The sequence below is a fragment of the Ylistrum balloti genome, unplaced genomic scaffold, assembly GCF_031769215.1.
Source record: "Ylistrum balloti isolate Yb309-2 unplaced genomic scaffold, AGI_CSIRO_Ybal_v1 Utg370038, whole genome shotgun sequence".
In the NCBI taxonomy this organism is placed as follows: Eukaryota; Metazoa; Mollusca; class Bivalvia; order Pectinida; family Pectinidae; genus Ylistrum; species Ylistrum balloti.
This window is the reverse complement of record NW_026782097.1, coordinates 1,725,204-1,741,119: the sequence shown is the minus strand read 5'-3', so window position 1 is coordinate 1,741,119 and position 15,916 is coordinate 1,725,204. Positions and strand designations below refer to the sequence as shown.

The 15,916-nt window shown below is 36.9% G+C and overlaps 1 protein-coding gene across 1 annotated transcript in view; it reads right to left on the bottom strand.

The window, feature by feature from the left end:
• The window catches only part of LOC132548963 (neuronal acetylcholine receptor subunit alpha-10-like), a 39,252-nt gene that overhangs the window by 13,127 nt on the left and 10,209 nt on the right, over nt 1-15,916 (bottom strand). The window contains exons 3-4 of the mRNA XM_060212865.1: nt 4,022-4,066; nt 955-1,064 (exon numbers count right to left, since the gene is read on the bottom strand). Of these exons, the coding sequence (XP_060068848.1) occupies nt 955-1,064; nt 4,022-4,066 (155 nt within the window). The remainder of the gene's footprint in view (nt 1-954; nt 1,065-4,021; nt 4,067-15,916) is intronic.

Sequence of the window (15,916 nt, the reverse complement as noted above, 5' to 3'; positions counted from 1 at the left end):
CTCGCTTTCAATTTCACGATGTCGTTTGCATGCCAAACATATCACAACATGCATTGAAAAATTACAAATGGAGTTTGTTTTGTGTTTTGCATGTGGTCCTGACAGGAGAGAACTCGGTTTTGATAAATATCTGAAATATTTCATAAAAAATCTAAAAAAAAAAAATAAATAAATAAAAAAATAATTGCTTTCCAATTTTACATAAATGCAAATATGTTCGCACGGTCGTGACTTTATCGTCAGGCATTGAAGGCGGAATAAAGCTCAAATTGAGACTTGTTATTGAGCAGAACGTATTCACATTCAGGGCAAGACATGCTTCTTATTTCAAATATAAGATACAACCATATTGAATTCATCATATTTTCAATCATCGCACACGTATTGAGAAAAACGAAATTGTTATACTGGTTGCTTTTTCCATTAAGGTATGTTGTAAGTGGACATTTTACGAATATGCTTTGGGCGGTTTTATTACTGTATATAGGATTTAGTTACTGTTGTATATAAGATCTTTTTACCAATTTAACGTGAAATTTTATATTAATGTATTGTATATTGTACTGTTAGTTGACGTCTGCCATATTTTAAATTTGCCACCTTTGTTATGTGGATGGTGTGTTTTTACAATATGCTACTTAAAGTATTCAGGGTAATATAAAATACTGAATTGATATAGAATTGATATAAAATCTATATTATCTCTTTTTCTCTTCTTTTCTTTCTATCTTATCATCTCATCTTTTCCTCCTTTTGACAAAATGATGTAAACTTACAACTGTACGTCTACGAATTACTTTTCTTCATATTTATAGTATAGATATGTGCCACGTGCAGTATGTTAATCATTTGTAATTTAATTTATGGAGAAGAGTTCATAAGTTGCTAGAACTTGCCTGTGACCCATTTATCTAATACTGATATTGAAATCTGTTTAATTCATAAAATACTTACTTATTATAAAGCACAACATCAGGTAGCCACAACTTTTTGGCGGGAAGTCGTATGACCTCTAAGCCATTGTAATCTTTTGTATCCCAGCTTATTCGTTCATCTATCCATGTCTGTGAGAGAGGTAATTGCATGATTCAAATACTTTATCAAATCAAAAGTGACGGATACCTCACCTTTGAAAACAAAATTTTTTTCGAATATTCATTAATGTATCGAAAAACTCTATCACACGCTAGTCTCTGTTATTCCTTAAACAAACAGAAAATAAGACATGCTATGTTTATCAAAATGAAAAAAAACAGCTAATGACATAGAAATATTTATAAATTTATTACCTATATCCCTTCGTAATCTTTCAGTCAAACAATTTCACGGCGTCGTTATCTCTATATATTTCTAACTAATACCAATTCCCTATCTCGTGCCTGTGGCAATATGTGTGTACCATTCAATTCTGGAGAATTGATTGATTAGATTCTTGTATTGACTTGCGCGAGGTGGCAAAAGTGGGCGTTTCCCCAAGAGAGACGTCCCAGATTTACGGTACGGTTTTTTAGTCTAATTTTATAATCAAACGCCAAAAAATCTGGTGACCAGTCTAGATGTACTAATAACCTCCAACAACTCGGGTGACCAGTCTAAATGTACTAATAACCTCCAACAAATCTGGTGACCAGTCTAGATGTACTAATAACCTCCAACAACTCGGGTGACTAGTCTAGATGTACTAATTACCTCCAACAACTCGGGTGACCAGTCTAGATGTACTAATAACCTCCAACAAATCTGGTGACCAGTCTAGATGTACTAATAACCTCCAACAAATCTGGTGACCAGTCTAGATGTACTAATAACCTCCAACAACTCGGGTGACAAGTCTAAATGTACTAATAACCTCCAACAACTCGGGTGACAAGTCTAAATGTACTAATAACCTCCAACACCTCGGGTGACCAGTCTAGATGTACTAATAACCTCCAACAACTCGGGTGACAAGTCTAAATGTACCAATAACCTCCAACAACTCGGGTGACAAGTCTAAATGTACTAATAACCTCCAACAACTCGGGTGACAAGTCTAAATGTACTAATAACCTCCAACAACTCGGGTGACCAGTCTAGATGTACCAATAACCTCCAACAACTCGGGTGACAAGTCTAGATGTACCAATAACCTCCAACAACTCGGGTGACAAGTCTAGATGTACCAATAACCTCCAACAACTCGGGTGACCAGTCTAGATGTACCAATAACCTCCAACAACTCGGGTGACAAGTCTAAATGTACTAATAACCTCCAACAACTCGGGTGACAAGTCTAAATGTACTAATTACCTCCAACAATAACCTCGGGTGACAAGTCTAGATGTACCAATAACCTCCAACAACTCGGGTGACCAGTCTAGATGTACCAATAACCTCCAACAACTCGGGTGACAAGTCTAAATGTACTAATAACCTCCAACAACTCGGGTGACAAGTCTAAATGTACCAATAACCTCCAACAACTCGGGTGACAAGTCTAAATGTACTAATAACCTCCAACAACTCGGGTGACAAGTCTAAATGTACTAATAACCTCCAACACCTCGGGTGACCAGTCTAGATGTACCAATAACCTCCAACAACTCGGGTGACAAGTCTAAATGTACTAATAACCTCCAACAACTCGGGTGACAAGTCTAAATGTACTAATAACCTCCAACACCTCGGGTGACCAGTCTAGATGTACCAATAACCTCCAACAACTCGGGTGACAAGTCTAAATGTACTAATAACCTCCAACAACTCGGGTGACAAGTCTAAATGTACTAATAACCTCCAACAACTCGGGTGACCAGTCTAAATGTACTAATAACCTCCAACAACTCGGGTGACCAGTCTAAATGTACTAATAACCTCCAACAACTCGGGTGACCAGTCTAAATGTACTAATAACCTCCAACACCTCGGGTGACCAGTCTAGATGTACTAATAACCTCCAACAACTCGGGTGACAAGTCTAAATGTACTAATAACCTCCAACAACTCGGGTGACCAGTCTAGATGTACTAATTACCTCCAACAACTCGGGTGACCAGTCTAAATGTACTAATAACCTCCAACAACTCGGGTGACCAGTCTAGATGTACTAATAACCTCCAACAACTCGGGTGACCAGTCTTGATATTTTAATAACCTCCAACACCTCGGGTGACCAGTCTAGATGTACTAATAACCTCCAACAACTCGGGTGACCAGTCTAGATGTACTAATAACCTCCAACAACTCGGGTGACAAGTCTAAATGTACTAATAACCTCCAACAACTCGGGTGACCAGTCTAGATTAACTAATAACCCCCAACAACTCGGGTGACCAGTCTAGATGTACTAATAACCTCCAACACCTCGGGTGACCAGTCTAAATGTACTAATTACCTCTTACAATCAAACATATACATGAGGTAATAAACAAGGAGATATGGCAGCTGAGGAGACAGCTAGGAAGACGGTAACATTAAAGGGGAAGACAGAAACAGGAACAGAGACAAACACCTCCCAAAACATCCAAATTCAAAATCTATCTATTCTATGTCATAAATATATTCACTACATGCAATGACTTGTGTCTAAAGGCATTGAATGATTGTTACAAATGGTAACACGATCTGTCATAGGAACAATGGATACATCCGAGTGAAACTCACATTTGTTTGTGAATTGTCTGGCGGGTAATAATCTTAACAAGTGAAACTTTATGTGAGCCAATATTTGTTAGTTAAGCTTCCGTCTGGACAAGGCCGAACGGTTTACATATAACTATAAAGACAAACCATTTTTCAATAGAGCAATTTCCCATGTAATTGAATTGCAGAGAAATTATTACAGAGAAGGATGGAAGCGAATGTTAATATGTTTTCTGCCATTAATACTGATAAATCAATATACATGCTGTCTGGAATTCCACAACTAACCTTCAGCGTTATCAAAAATACGTATCGGGTTACAATGCGTGGCCGCTGCCTGATTGAACATTTTTATTGATTGATTTAGTGTATCGGAGAATTAATGTATATATTTACTTACATGCTGAAGCCAGGCGTTTGTAATCAATAGCTGGTTCTTCTCGTCCTGAAACACATTAGAGAAATATTTGTTTACAAAATGTAATTCTATAAACAATAAATCCACTTCGAAACGTTATTAGGGACAGGAATACAATGGAACTCAATACTTAAAAGCGAGCGCTTCATGTTTTCATGTTTAAAGGGTGAATGCACTGGACTGGATGGAGAGCAAATACAAATATTTAGAAATGGTCACATTAGCATAAAACCCCTCATCACTTGTAACGCCAATCACTACCCACATGACATCACCCTCCCCCCTCCTTCAATTCAATCACATGATACGACGTTATCACGTGTCAATTCAATCACATGATACGACGTTATCACGTGTCAATTCAATCACATGATACGACGTTATCACGTGTCGAAACAATCACATGATACGACCTTATCACGTGTCGAAACAATCACATGATACGACGGTATCACGTGTTACGTAAACCTCATGTTAGGTCATGTTAAGTTTCACGCCAACCACATGATACATATATCCTAACTTGTTACGTAAATCTTATGCTACCAACGTCATTCCTTGTTACACCAGTCACATGCTTCCAACTCATCACGTGTCACGTCCGCTTAATGTCACGCTCATGTTTTGTATCACTGCAATTACACTAGTTGTCATATGTCACGTCGAACACATTCGGTGTTATATTCATCACGTTACACGCCATCGAACTCTTACTCCTGTTATCACACAAATCACGTGTTACACTAACCATACATTACTCTCAATAAAATGTGTCAAGCAAACCTCATGTTACACGTGTCATAATTTGGCACGAAAACGACATATTACACCTGTCATCACATGTCAGATCAACCTAATGCTATACCTGTCATCACGTGTCACACCAACGAAATGTTATACCTGTCATCAAGTGTCACACCAACGAAATGTTATACCTGTCATCACATGTCACACCAACGAAATGTTACACCTGTCATCAAGTGTCACACCAACGAAATGTTATACTAGTCATCAAGTGTCACAACAACGAAATGTTACACCTGTCATCAAGTGTCACAACAACGAAATGTTATACCTGTCATCAAGTGTCACACCAACACCAACGAAATGTTACACCTGTCATCAAGTGTCCCACCAACGAAATGTTACACATGTCATCACGTGTCATGTCAAAACCATGTTACACATGTCATCACGTGTCATGTCAAAACCATGTTACACCTGTCATCACATGTCACAACAATGACAAGTTACCCAAACAATAAATGTCACACCAACATGTTACACCTGGCATCAGGTGTCAGAACTACTTAATCACGTGTCACGCCAACATATTCTACATTTGATCGGTGTATAAGTATTCGAGTTTTTTATAATTTGTCTCCAGTTTCTCTCATTTAGTGCTATTTCATACTAAATCATGAAAATTTCAGTAAATGGCATCTACAAGCAACAAAAAGCCAAACCAATGCACGATTACACGTGCTTTACAACCTAGTTAAGAAAGTGTGTTACATACATATATCGCACTGACACAAACAATCGTCCGTGAATCTTGTTGATCATTCCCGAGAGTAAGATAAACTAGGGATTGGGAATTATTCATTATATACATTCGAAAAACTGCCAAAAACGTTTGGCTAAAGGAGAATCAAATTGTAAACCCTTGAAACTAGGAAAAAACAATTTGATGTAGTTTTTTAGGCTTCGATAAAAATAACACATATCTTCAGGATTCGGTATGATACAAGACTTTTCCAGCATATCCCTTGTGACCATTCTCGGTCAACATGCGAACAATGTATACAATTCCATCAGGCACGTTGTCATGAAGGATTTGAAGAGGTTTAGTAATTCACTTGTGTGTCTTTACAATCTTCTAGTGTCGTAACGAAAGATAATAGTATTCGTTCTACAGTATGCGGACCACCTATTCATATGACGTAATATGGTATTAAAGGGTACAGACACGTGGGGTTTGGAACATAAGTACGACTGTTACTTTAATGTCTGCCTAAACCGTAGTAATTGAACGAGAGGAATTTTCGACCGACGGTCATTATAGGAGACGAAATGGACACTAGCTCATCTACTCTGACATCGACTGAACAGCAATTCCACAGTCACATGAATAATTTAGAATGAAGTATAATTAGCCGTGAATATATCGGTGCCCGTCTATGGTCGTAATAAAAGGCAAACAGCATACATGGACGTGCACATGCAATTTAAGTCTCCACTCCTAAAACGTTCGTTTTATCATGGAGATCTACACTCTGAGACGAAGCGATGAGATATATTTCTGAAGAGACCAATATGTCTGTAAACTCTCCATTCTCAAGTAACATAAGATTCCAAATAAATGTTTATCAATCAAACATAAAATCACATTGGAACCTGTTCAAGTTGTAGAGTAGTCAGCTTTCCTGACTTCTTTGCTCCAGCAGTGCTTGTTGTCTTACTGTCCCTGCCTTAACAATATCCGCCTTACATCTAGTTTATACAAATCAAGATGGAACATACGTTTTTCCTTAATAACGTTAGCCGTCGTTGACGGATTGTCTATTTCCAACAAACCAATTTTCTATACTGGAAACATCTATGTTTCAACTTTGATGGGGAAAAACCCAGTAAATTATGAGTAGTTTAAACATTCGGTATGCATGTAACAGTGAAATAATGAATAGACAAAGATAAAGAACTTTAAACAAAGAAATACTAAATGAGTATGATAGTACATGTGTAACAAAGAAATAGAAGGAGGAGGCAATGAAAGGAACACGGCGTAGGGGAAACATCGGAAAGCGAAAGAATGCTTTATGGGAGGGAAACAAACAGGAGCCACATTCCTGGAAGGGTGTCTCGAATTTAAAACTGCAATATAATAATCATACATAATGTACATTGCGATGCCATACAGCTGTATGAGGTGAACGTTTTATTACATTTATTAAGTACGTTTTTATTTATATTGCATGTATACATTGATCTAGGTTAATTTATATCACAAAGTATTCCGACATAATGTGGCATCAAAATATCAAAAAGGCTCCTAAAAGTTGGTTGTGTATCTCACACTGGCATTTGCTTGAAATAAAAGCAGATTATTGAGAACTGATATCCAATTAAAACATTTTGTTTGAAATGGATTTCACGTGTGGGTAATCAGATCAACATATAGCAGACGAAGTTGACTAACAATGTACAATGTCAGCTTGTATGTTATGGTGATGTTAACGATTCTGTGGTAAATCACATGTTTTACAATAAATATGACCTGTTATAGTGTTATAGCTTTGTAAAGTAACTCCACTTTTGTGAAGGTCATTAACTACAGTTCAATAACTTTGGATATGTCATTATACCGGAAGTGATCGGCTGCCATTTTTAGTGGGAAAACATCTATTTGAATTCGTACACAGACCGAATCACTATAAATTGCACTATATAGTATCATATTCTACAATTCGATATACCAATGATAAATAGGCGGATACAACACACAATGTAAATATTACACAAATAATGTTGTGATATAATTCAGTCTTAAAAACTGTTTTACTCAAAATCGAGTGAAATTTGGAGACTGAAACTTACATTAAATCATAGCACATGCTGTATAATCGAATAATGGAGTCCCGGGATGAAGAAAATATTGATTTTCATTACATTTAATGATAGAATCAACACTAGCTTAACGAAGTGGTTTATACGAACTTTTATATTCCAAAGTACGGAATACCGGATCCTCGCTGGAAATATCGCCACAAACATCAAAGAATAACGAGATGAATAATGAAATTCTATCATATTTCAGGAATACGACAATTAGTATACAGACCATAGCGAATGGACATTTCTCCTCGGATCGCTCTCCGAGGGGGTAGTTCCGCTATGATGTTTTGCCTGTTTAGATAACAAACAGTTTGATCTTTTCTTCATCTAGCAACTCATAGTTATCGTTTCAAACTACATTTACCATTAATTACTTCTTTGTTAGTTTTTGAACAAGCATGAACGGTATTTGTTAAGATGAAATATCTTCTTTCTGTCGGGAAAAAAAAGCAATTATTATCAACAAAAAGATATCTTTTCGACCTGACTAAACGGCATTTAATAAAACTAATGTGTGATTTCGTCATTTCGGTTTAACATATTACAACATTAAGCAGGTTGTACTCATTTCATCCTTTCGCCATCTGTTTTCAAAAGTCATGTTTTCTGAAAATAGGACGACATTAAAGACTTGTTAAATGTCTTCATTCGCGGTTAAAATACTGGAACGAAATTTGAAATCACTAACATTATTACCATTATTAACTCGTCTAAACACTACAGACTATCATTAAGGCTGTAATGTACCGATTTCATCTCGAGGCTCTGTCCTTGATATGTGTAGCTATTCAGTATTTATTCTACCATGGACATTACCGAAATAATCAGCGGGCAATCAACAATGTTTATGTTACTCAAAAGAGGGAGTAAATTGCTAACAACGACGATTTGAAAGTGGAATGTTATTTGGAATGTTTCTCCCAATTTCTGAACTACAAAGTTGGGTTATTTATCATTGTGCTATCTGATTTACATTGTCTTAACTTAGCCAGCAGCTTTTAGGGTCTTTACATTAAGCACACGTGAGGATTTCCTTTTTGTCTATAATATTCTAATGAGTAAATTCGATTGGTTCCGCATGGATTGGTTAAAAATCATGGTAAATTAATACATTCTGTGTGATTCGATAAAAATGGTGGTCTTGTTATGCAAATCAATGTAATCATTGTAAAATTTGGTGTTAATAAATGTAGATGTTTGAAGTCATTGATATAAGTTCCTAAAAAACCAAAGTCGATGAAATCTTTATTCAAAATCGATAGAAAGGATATCAACAAAAAAGAAATAGTATTCTTTCAGTTAACAAAACGTTATTTGTGTATATTGATCAAATTCTAAGACAAAGCGGGGTCCATATTCCTAAAGATTAATCACGTGCATATTTGACGTTACGTATTATTTATTGTTTCTAAATAGTAGCAGATCATGCGGCCCGCGTGCTGTTGTGGACGCGGATTGAATGGTGCTATTTATTATGCTACCCCATACGTCACTTCCGGACGCGCTGGTTCCAAACACTCTGAGAGCCCTGTATCTTCATCACAGGTAGAGAGATGAAGGAGTGTCTCGCTAATTACCCCCTAGCGGGGGGTCAGATTATTGTCGCCATCAGTGTAATAAAGGATGCTCAAAAACAATGATGGTGCAGTGTTTTGTTCCCGATTGTAACCAAAGAAGCGAGAACACAGGTTTCAAATTCTTCAGATTTCCTAAATATGACCGAGAAAGAAAAGGATGGTTGGACCTTATCGGGTATTTACTTCTAATGTAAATTAATTTATTAGGTATGCAGGGAAGTTTTCAGAAATAATTATGGTCAGAAAAATCATCTGCGCCATTCTAAAATGTGTGTCATTATTTGTGTTGATGCCTGAATTAATTATATGTTTCCTCATCTACACATATACAGACATACAGAAATTAGCCTTCCCTCAAAAACAGAATGCCAAAATATATATAAATGATATCTTCATATACATTGTGATGCTTGATACGGGCTAGTATAGATTCTATCAAGTTGTCATCCTAGTTATCATTTTCAATCGTATCTTGTGTTCATTCATATCCGGTTATTGACATAACGAGATATTTGATAGCAACCATACAGCGTGTTAATCGCGTAGTTGTGTGAAGTAATAACGCTAATTTCTGTTCCTTAGATGTGTAAATTAGTCTTCATTCGATGTCACGGTGGATGGACGTGTTCAGCAGAGCTCCGCATGAAGTTGGGGTTCTTTGCCAAGAATGCAAGCTACGAAGCAGTTGTAAGTTTGTATGTTCAATGTTCAAAATGTAGAGATGACATTTGAAGATTACCGGCGTTTGAGATGTCCGTTTATCTTTGATATTTGACTTGTCTCACATTATGTCTGTAATTTACCTGTCCGTTTTTATAACGCTTGAACGTTTATTAACGTAAACACATACATTCGTCATAGTATACAAATAAGTGTGTGCAACAATGGACAAAGCAAGAAAGTTGACTTAGATGTGATATAGTTAAGGAAAAGTGTATATTTAACAAAGAGTGTACTTGCTGTAAGTATGTCAGTGTACTCGTGCGTAACGGACGACAGTCCTTACGGACATCGACAATACTACTGGTGATATAAAGTATATAAATCCAGAGCGGGGTAGACAGTACCATATTATATGAAATGAAGGAACAAGTTGGTGGTCATGACAAATCCACGTTTGAAAGCAAAATTGTAGCATATTTCAATAATGGGGGAAATACGCTAGTGAGTCTAACAATGATTCGTTTCCCGACGGTGGTCTGTCTAAACGTGTGTGTAGATCCGAGAATCAGTCCGTATGCCAAAAGTATGCAAGTGACATATATCATTTATATGAATATATTCAAGGCAACAGCAGTGAAATGGTCCTACAGAAAAGCGTAATGAGCCGACATGGTTTACGGAGCGCTTCATCTAGTGTCAAAGGCGGCATGGCCACCTCCAACGTAAGCGTTAGCAGTCCTAAGCCAAACGATGGCCAACATCGAAACAGAAATGAAATTAGCGGGATTACCATAGTGGAACAGCGATTACGGCGAGTGATGTAGTAAACCGGCTAAATGACGGAGATCACCATAGCGCTGATGATCCAAATCGTGTATTGATCACGAATGTGTTGGAATCAAAGCAGATAATCCAGGCAAACAATGACAGCATCACAGCCCGTCTGAATAACATAGAAAAAAAATCTATGAACGCTGACTTGAAAAATATTAAATGTATCCTTGAGGAGAAAAATATTGAAATTGGGCAATTGAAAACGCAGTTGGAACAATTTTAGGAAATGAGATACAATTTTGAATCTGCAACACTGGCAACCGCAAAATTGACCTTGCTCTACAAACCATGGTGCTGGATAGTCCCCGAAAAACTATTTCTCTTGAGCACGATATTGAATCTTTACTTAAAGATACTAGTCGTCGTATTTCATCAAACAGAGGTCAAGACTCCGCGTAATCTGTCAGGGTAATATCGGGAAACCGTCCCAATACGAAGTCTTCAATCGTTCATACAGAACCGGCAAACAGCTTCCTTAGATCAGAACACAAGGAAAATAGTTATGACTGTGATAAACAGATTACCCATGATGGTGAGCATGACAATGATATTAGGCAACATAGTACTCTTGATAATGCAGACTGGAATGATGCGCAACATAATACAATGGATAACTGGGCAACGGTTGTAAAGCGCAAACCTAAGCGCTTTGATAAAGGTAATATGTTTATCAGTAAAGGACCTGAACGAAGAAGTGGTAAGACAACATACTTCAATGAGTTGAAGTACGACCCCCAAGGAAAACATAGTGGCTACTATTACAACCTACATAGAATTGTCCTAAAAACCAGTTCATTTACTGGTATAGTGCGACGGCGCGTAATTTGTTTAGTTCTTGCCAATACTACAGCAGATCGACATTTTGAGATAGTTGAACAAGGAATTCGTGAACATTGTTGTGAAAATGGTATAGCGATAAAGATCTGTGAAATTACTGAAAACGAAGGAAGAAACCAGATTCCGTGTACCATCATTTACGGTTAATATAAATGTTGCTGCAAGAAATACGTCTACGGTTTTGGATCCTGATTTCAGGCCGGACGGAGTTACATGTCGCAAATGGATTTCCCGTGGGATGAATGAACACAGAGGATCATCCCAATGATCATGATCGCCAAATATATATTCTAATTGTTCATCATACTTTCACTCCTTCCAACCATGTTAAACATTTGTATATGAAATGAAAGAGGTGTTATGTACGGAACATCTTTCTTAGCAAACGATCTTAAAAATTACAGATATTTGTGTAAAATGTGAACACTGGCCTAATAGGACTAATTGTTTGGTTCTTGGGACACATTGATAAAGACTTTCAGGTCACTGGCACTGTACACGAGATAACGTATCATTGCATGGGTCTGGAGGAAAAGCAATTCTATCTATGAGATCAAAATTTACCACAATTCGTCAATTCGACGCTGATAGCATGGGCAGTATTTTGTTTTGATGGCACAAATGTTGAGCATATATTTGTGATCAGAGCACTGCTTCCATCCAGCAACAGAATTTACAGGCAGTACTCTGATAGTGTATACGAGTTATTTGCAGTTTATGATCAATGTAACGGACAAGGACCAACATTCATATGTGGTGATCTTAATGCGGACACGTCGTCAGATAATAACAGGTCTAGGGTATTACTACAGCATTATAATGACAGAAATATAATTAACGTTGCCCACCTGCCACTTTGGACAGGTCCAACGTATACACGGACAAGTTAATCCAACAGACAAAAAGCATTGCTAGATTGCATAGCTATTCCGGCGTACTTAGGATGTTTCGTTACCTCATGTAGGATAGATAATTTATGTTCGTATGTCATCTCTAATCATCTTCCAATAATCGCATCGATCCACAAATTGGCATTCACAAGAAAGAAAAATAGAAACAAGTGAATTTCCTAAATGGTGTACAGCTTCGTCATTATGACTGTGTTTGTATTCGGGAAAACTGAGACATTCATTGGACAACTTGAAATTAGATTTGTCATCTAAAACCAGTTGATCTGTAGATGATCGTCTTGAAAAATGTCATACAGATTATGAAGGAGGCATCTATCGAGAATATTCCAAGGTGAGCATTTAGAACCTATCTCAATCCGTACTGGACGAAGCGTGAACTGGAATCTAGTGCGGTGTCTTACTGCTTGTACAAAGAAAGAGAACGTGAATTTAGAAAACAAAAACGTTATGCGTAAAAGAAATGGAGAAGAGAGAAAAAGATGAACTTTTAAAGTCTGCTGAAAATGGCATACAAGAATTCTATAAAACTGTTAGAAAACAATGTGGTCAGACTCTTACGGAAAAGCCACTCATCTATCAAAGTTGCTGTGGATGACCGAAGCAAGCGTGATTTACGGGCTACATATTATGGTGAATTGTTGTCTCCGGATGCAAATGACTTGTACGACACATAGTTTAAAGCTGAAATCGAAGAGAAAATTCAAGAGCTTCTGCTATTACCTTCATCCTCCCGTATGAAACATATTCTAGAGAACAGAAAAGGAACTGCAATTTCAAATACGAAATTCTGGAAAATCACCAGGACCTGATGGAATTTGTAATGAGAACTGGACGTGTGGTGGTAGAACCCTTGTCAAATCACTGTGCTATTTTTAACTTGATCATGTCAACTAAGCAAACATTTAAGAAAGGAATAGTTATCCCTATTTTAAAATGAGGAAATAAAAATTCCTCTGACCCTGCAAGCTACAGAGGCATAACACTGACGTCATCGATTGGGAAATTATTTGAAAAGGTGTTTCTGCAAAAGATGGAGAAATGGGTGACCCATTGTCACGTCAATTTTCCACATCCTCTGCAGTTCGGTTTTAGAAAAGAGATGGGTGCGATTCCAGCTGTTTTTACTTTCAAAGATGTGTCTTTTTTTCGCTGAAAGGATGTCAGCGCTTTATGTAGCTTTCATCGATAGCGAGAAAGCTTTTGACAGGATATGATTAAATTATCTTTTTTTATATAAACTTTATGAGCTTGGTATTGGAGGGGAAAATTGGAAAGTTCTTTTCAATTGTTATATGAACATTGAAGTAAACATCCGATTGAAAACTGAACTCAGTGATAACGTGAAAGTCACGTACGGGGTAGGCCAAGGAAAAGTGAGATAAAGTGTGGTGTTAACATTTAGGGCATGCATATTTCTGGAATTTTACTAGCTGATGATACGTGCCTGAAATTTTTAACTAAATCCGGCCTACAAGATCTCCTCGAAGCTTCATGAACTTACGCCTTCAAGTTGCAACTAAAATATAACGCTACCAAGAGTGCCGATATTATGTTTAACAACAGAAATCAATCGGTGAAACATGATTTCTGCATAGGGGTGAAATAGAATAGAAATGATGGAAAGTATTGTATATGCAGGAACTGCACTAGCAAAAGTGATTTATGCAAAAAGCATAGACAGAGCATGTCAAAAATTACATAAATCATTTCACTCACTTAAGGATACCAGTCTTCGATTGGGAGATCTGGAAATGCGTTGTTTTACCTACTTAGATGTATGGGTGTGAGGTGTGCGGTGAAATGCGCGAGAAGAGTTTAGACAAACTCGAGGTTACACAAAGGAAATACTGTCTAATTCTGTAAGGATTTGATAAAAAATCACCGTCAGATAGCACCATTGAAACTCTTGGCATTTGTAGACTGTCGTACTTCCTAGATAAACATCGATGGGTTTTTCTTTGGCAGGCTCTGTGAGACTGATACAGTCAAAATACATAAATTGTTTTTCAATTCTAAAATAGGTATATTATTGATATTTGGATTGGCAGAATGCACGGGAATCTTTTGGTCGCTTATTATCACAATACGACCATAAAGAGTTTGTGAATAGTTTTATCAAATATGGATATTCCCCTAGCAAAACCGCCTGGAAATATATAGTGAAGGATGTAATAACAAGAACTTCTAAATGTAACTTGAAAGAGCGCATATTGACACGGACTGATCTAATTCGTTTTCAGAATATCCATCCTAGCACCGCTCCGCATAAACTATGGTTCCTGAGCCAGGAAACACCGAACATGTGCAAAGAAATCGGGTTTCTTGTTAAACTTGGTGTCTTACCGATGGCATCTGCGGTTCTTGTGAACAAAATGTTGGTGGTATTGTGAAACCTTTATTAATATATTTTCGGATATATCTTGATGAAAGAGGCTCACAACAACAATAGTTAATGTACTTCCGGTTATTCAGAGCATCAGTACTCTAAATTTTGAAGACAGATTTATACATTTTATACTTGGAGGAGAAACTATGGCATCGGAAATTAGCTTCGATCACTGGACTTCACTTATGACTAAGTCTACAAATACAATAAACAAAATGAAAACTGTAGTCCTGTATTTGGCTGGAGTGTGAATTCACACTTCTCTCTTTAACAATAATTCCATTGTAATAGTTTACTGGCTAACGGCCAAACCATTTCTTGTACATAGTTGTTTCATATTCTCTACAAACATATTTTGTTGAATCAACCTTCACATGTTGGAGGAAATAAAGATATTCAATTCAATTCAGTTCATACATAAAAGAATAAGACGAAAATGAAGTTTGATTGACAATAAAAATGTCATTAACTAAGTAGTATCGTAATAGACATTAACATTATCATGGAAGCGTCCTATGCTTCAAAGATGACACCCGCCAGGTAAATCTTATTTTATCCAGGTAAGAAATGTCAAGTTCTCAAATGAGAACAAGGCAAACATCAACGGAACCATAAGGCAATTTAAGAGCATCAAGAGTATCAATCATGCCCAAGTTGGTTACGTTGTAGGAAAAGATTGAGACAAGCGACTGATGTCGAAGATTTCCAATTCTGGTGGTTATATACGATGGACGTGGTCAACAAATTTCTCGTTAAAACAAGAACTAGATCATCAAGAAATTTAACGACTTTGCAAGATCTTTAAAACCTGTTTAATGAGGTCTTCGATAAATGCAGCTTGATACAAAAATAAAAAGGTATTACAATAGTCTGAAGATATTACTACCCAAATCGACAAAGATGCTGTCAACCAGTAACTTGACTTTTATCATGATTTTGTCTTCCATATATCTCTTTTATGATATTGACGTATTTTTCACAAAATACGCTTCGGTATAGTTCACAACCATATATTCATACCGCCGTTCACCTTTCTTGGAGAAGAAAGCTCTCA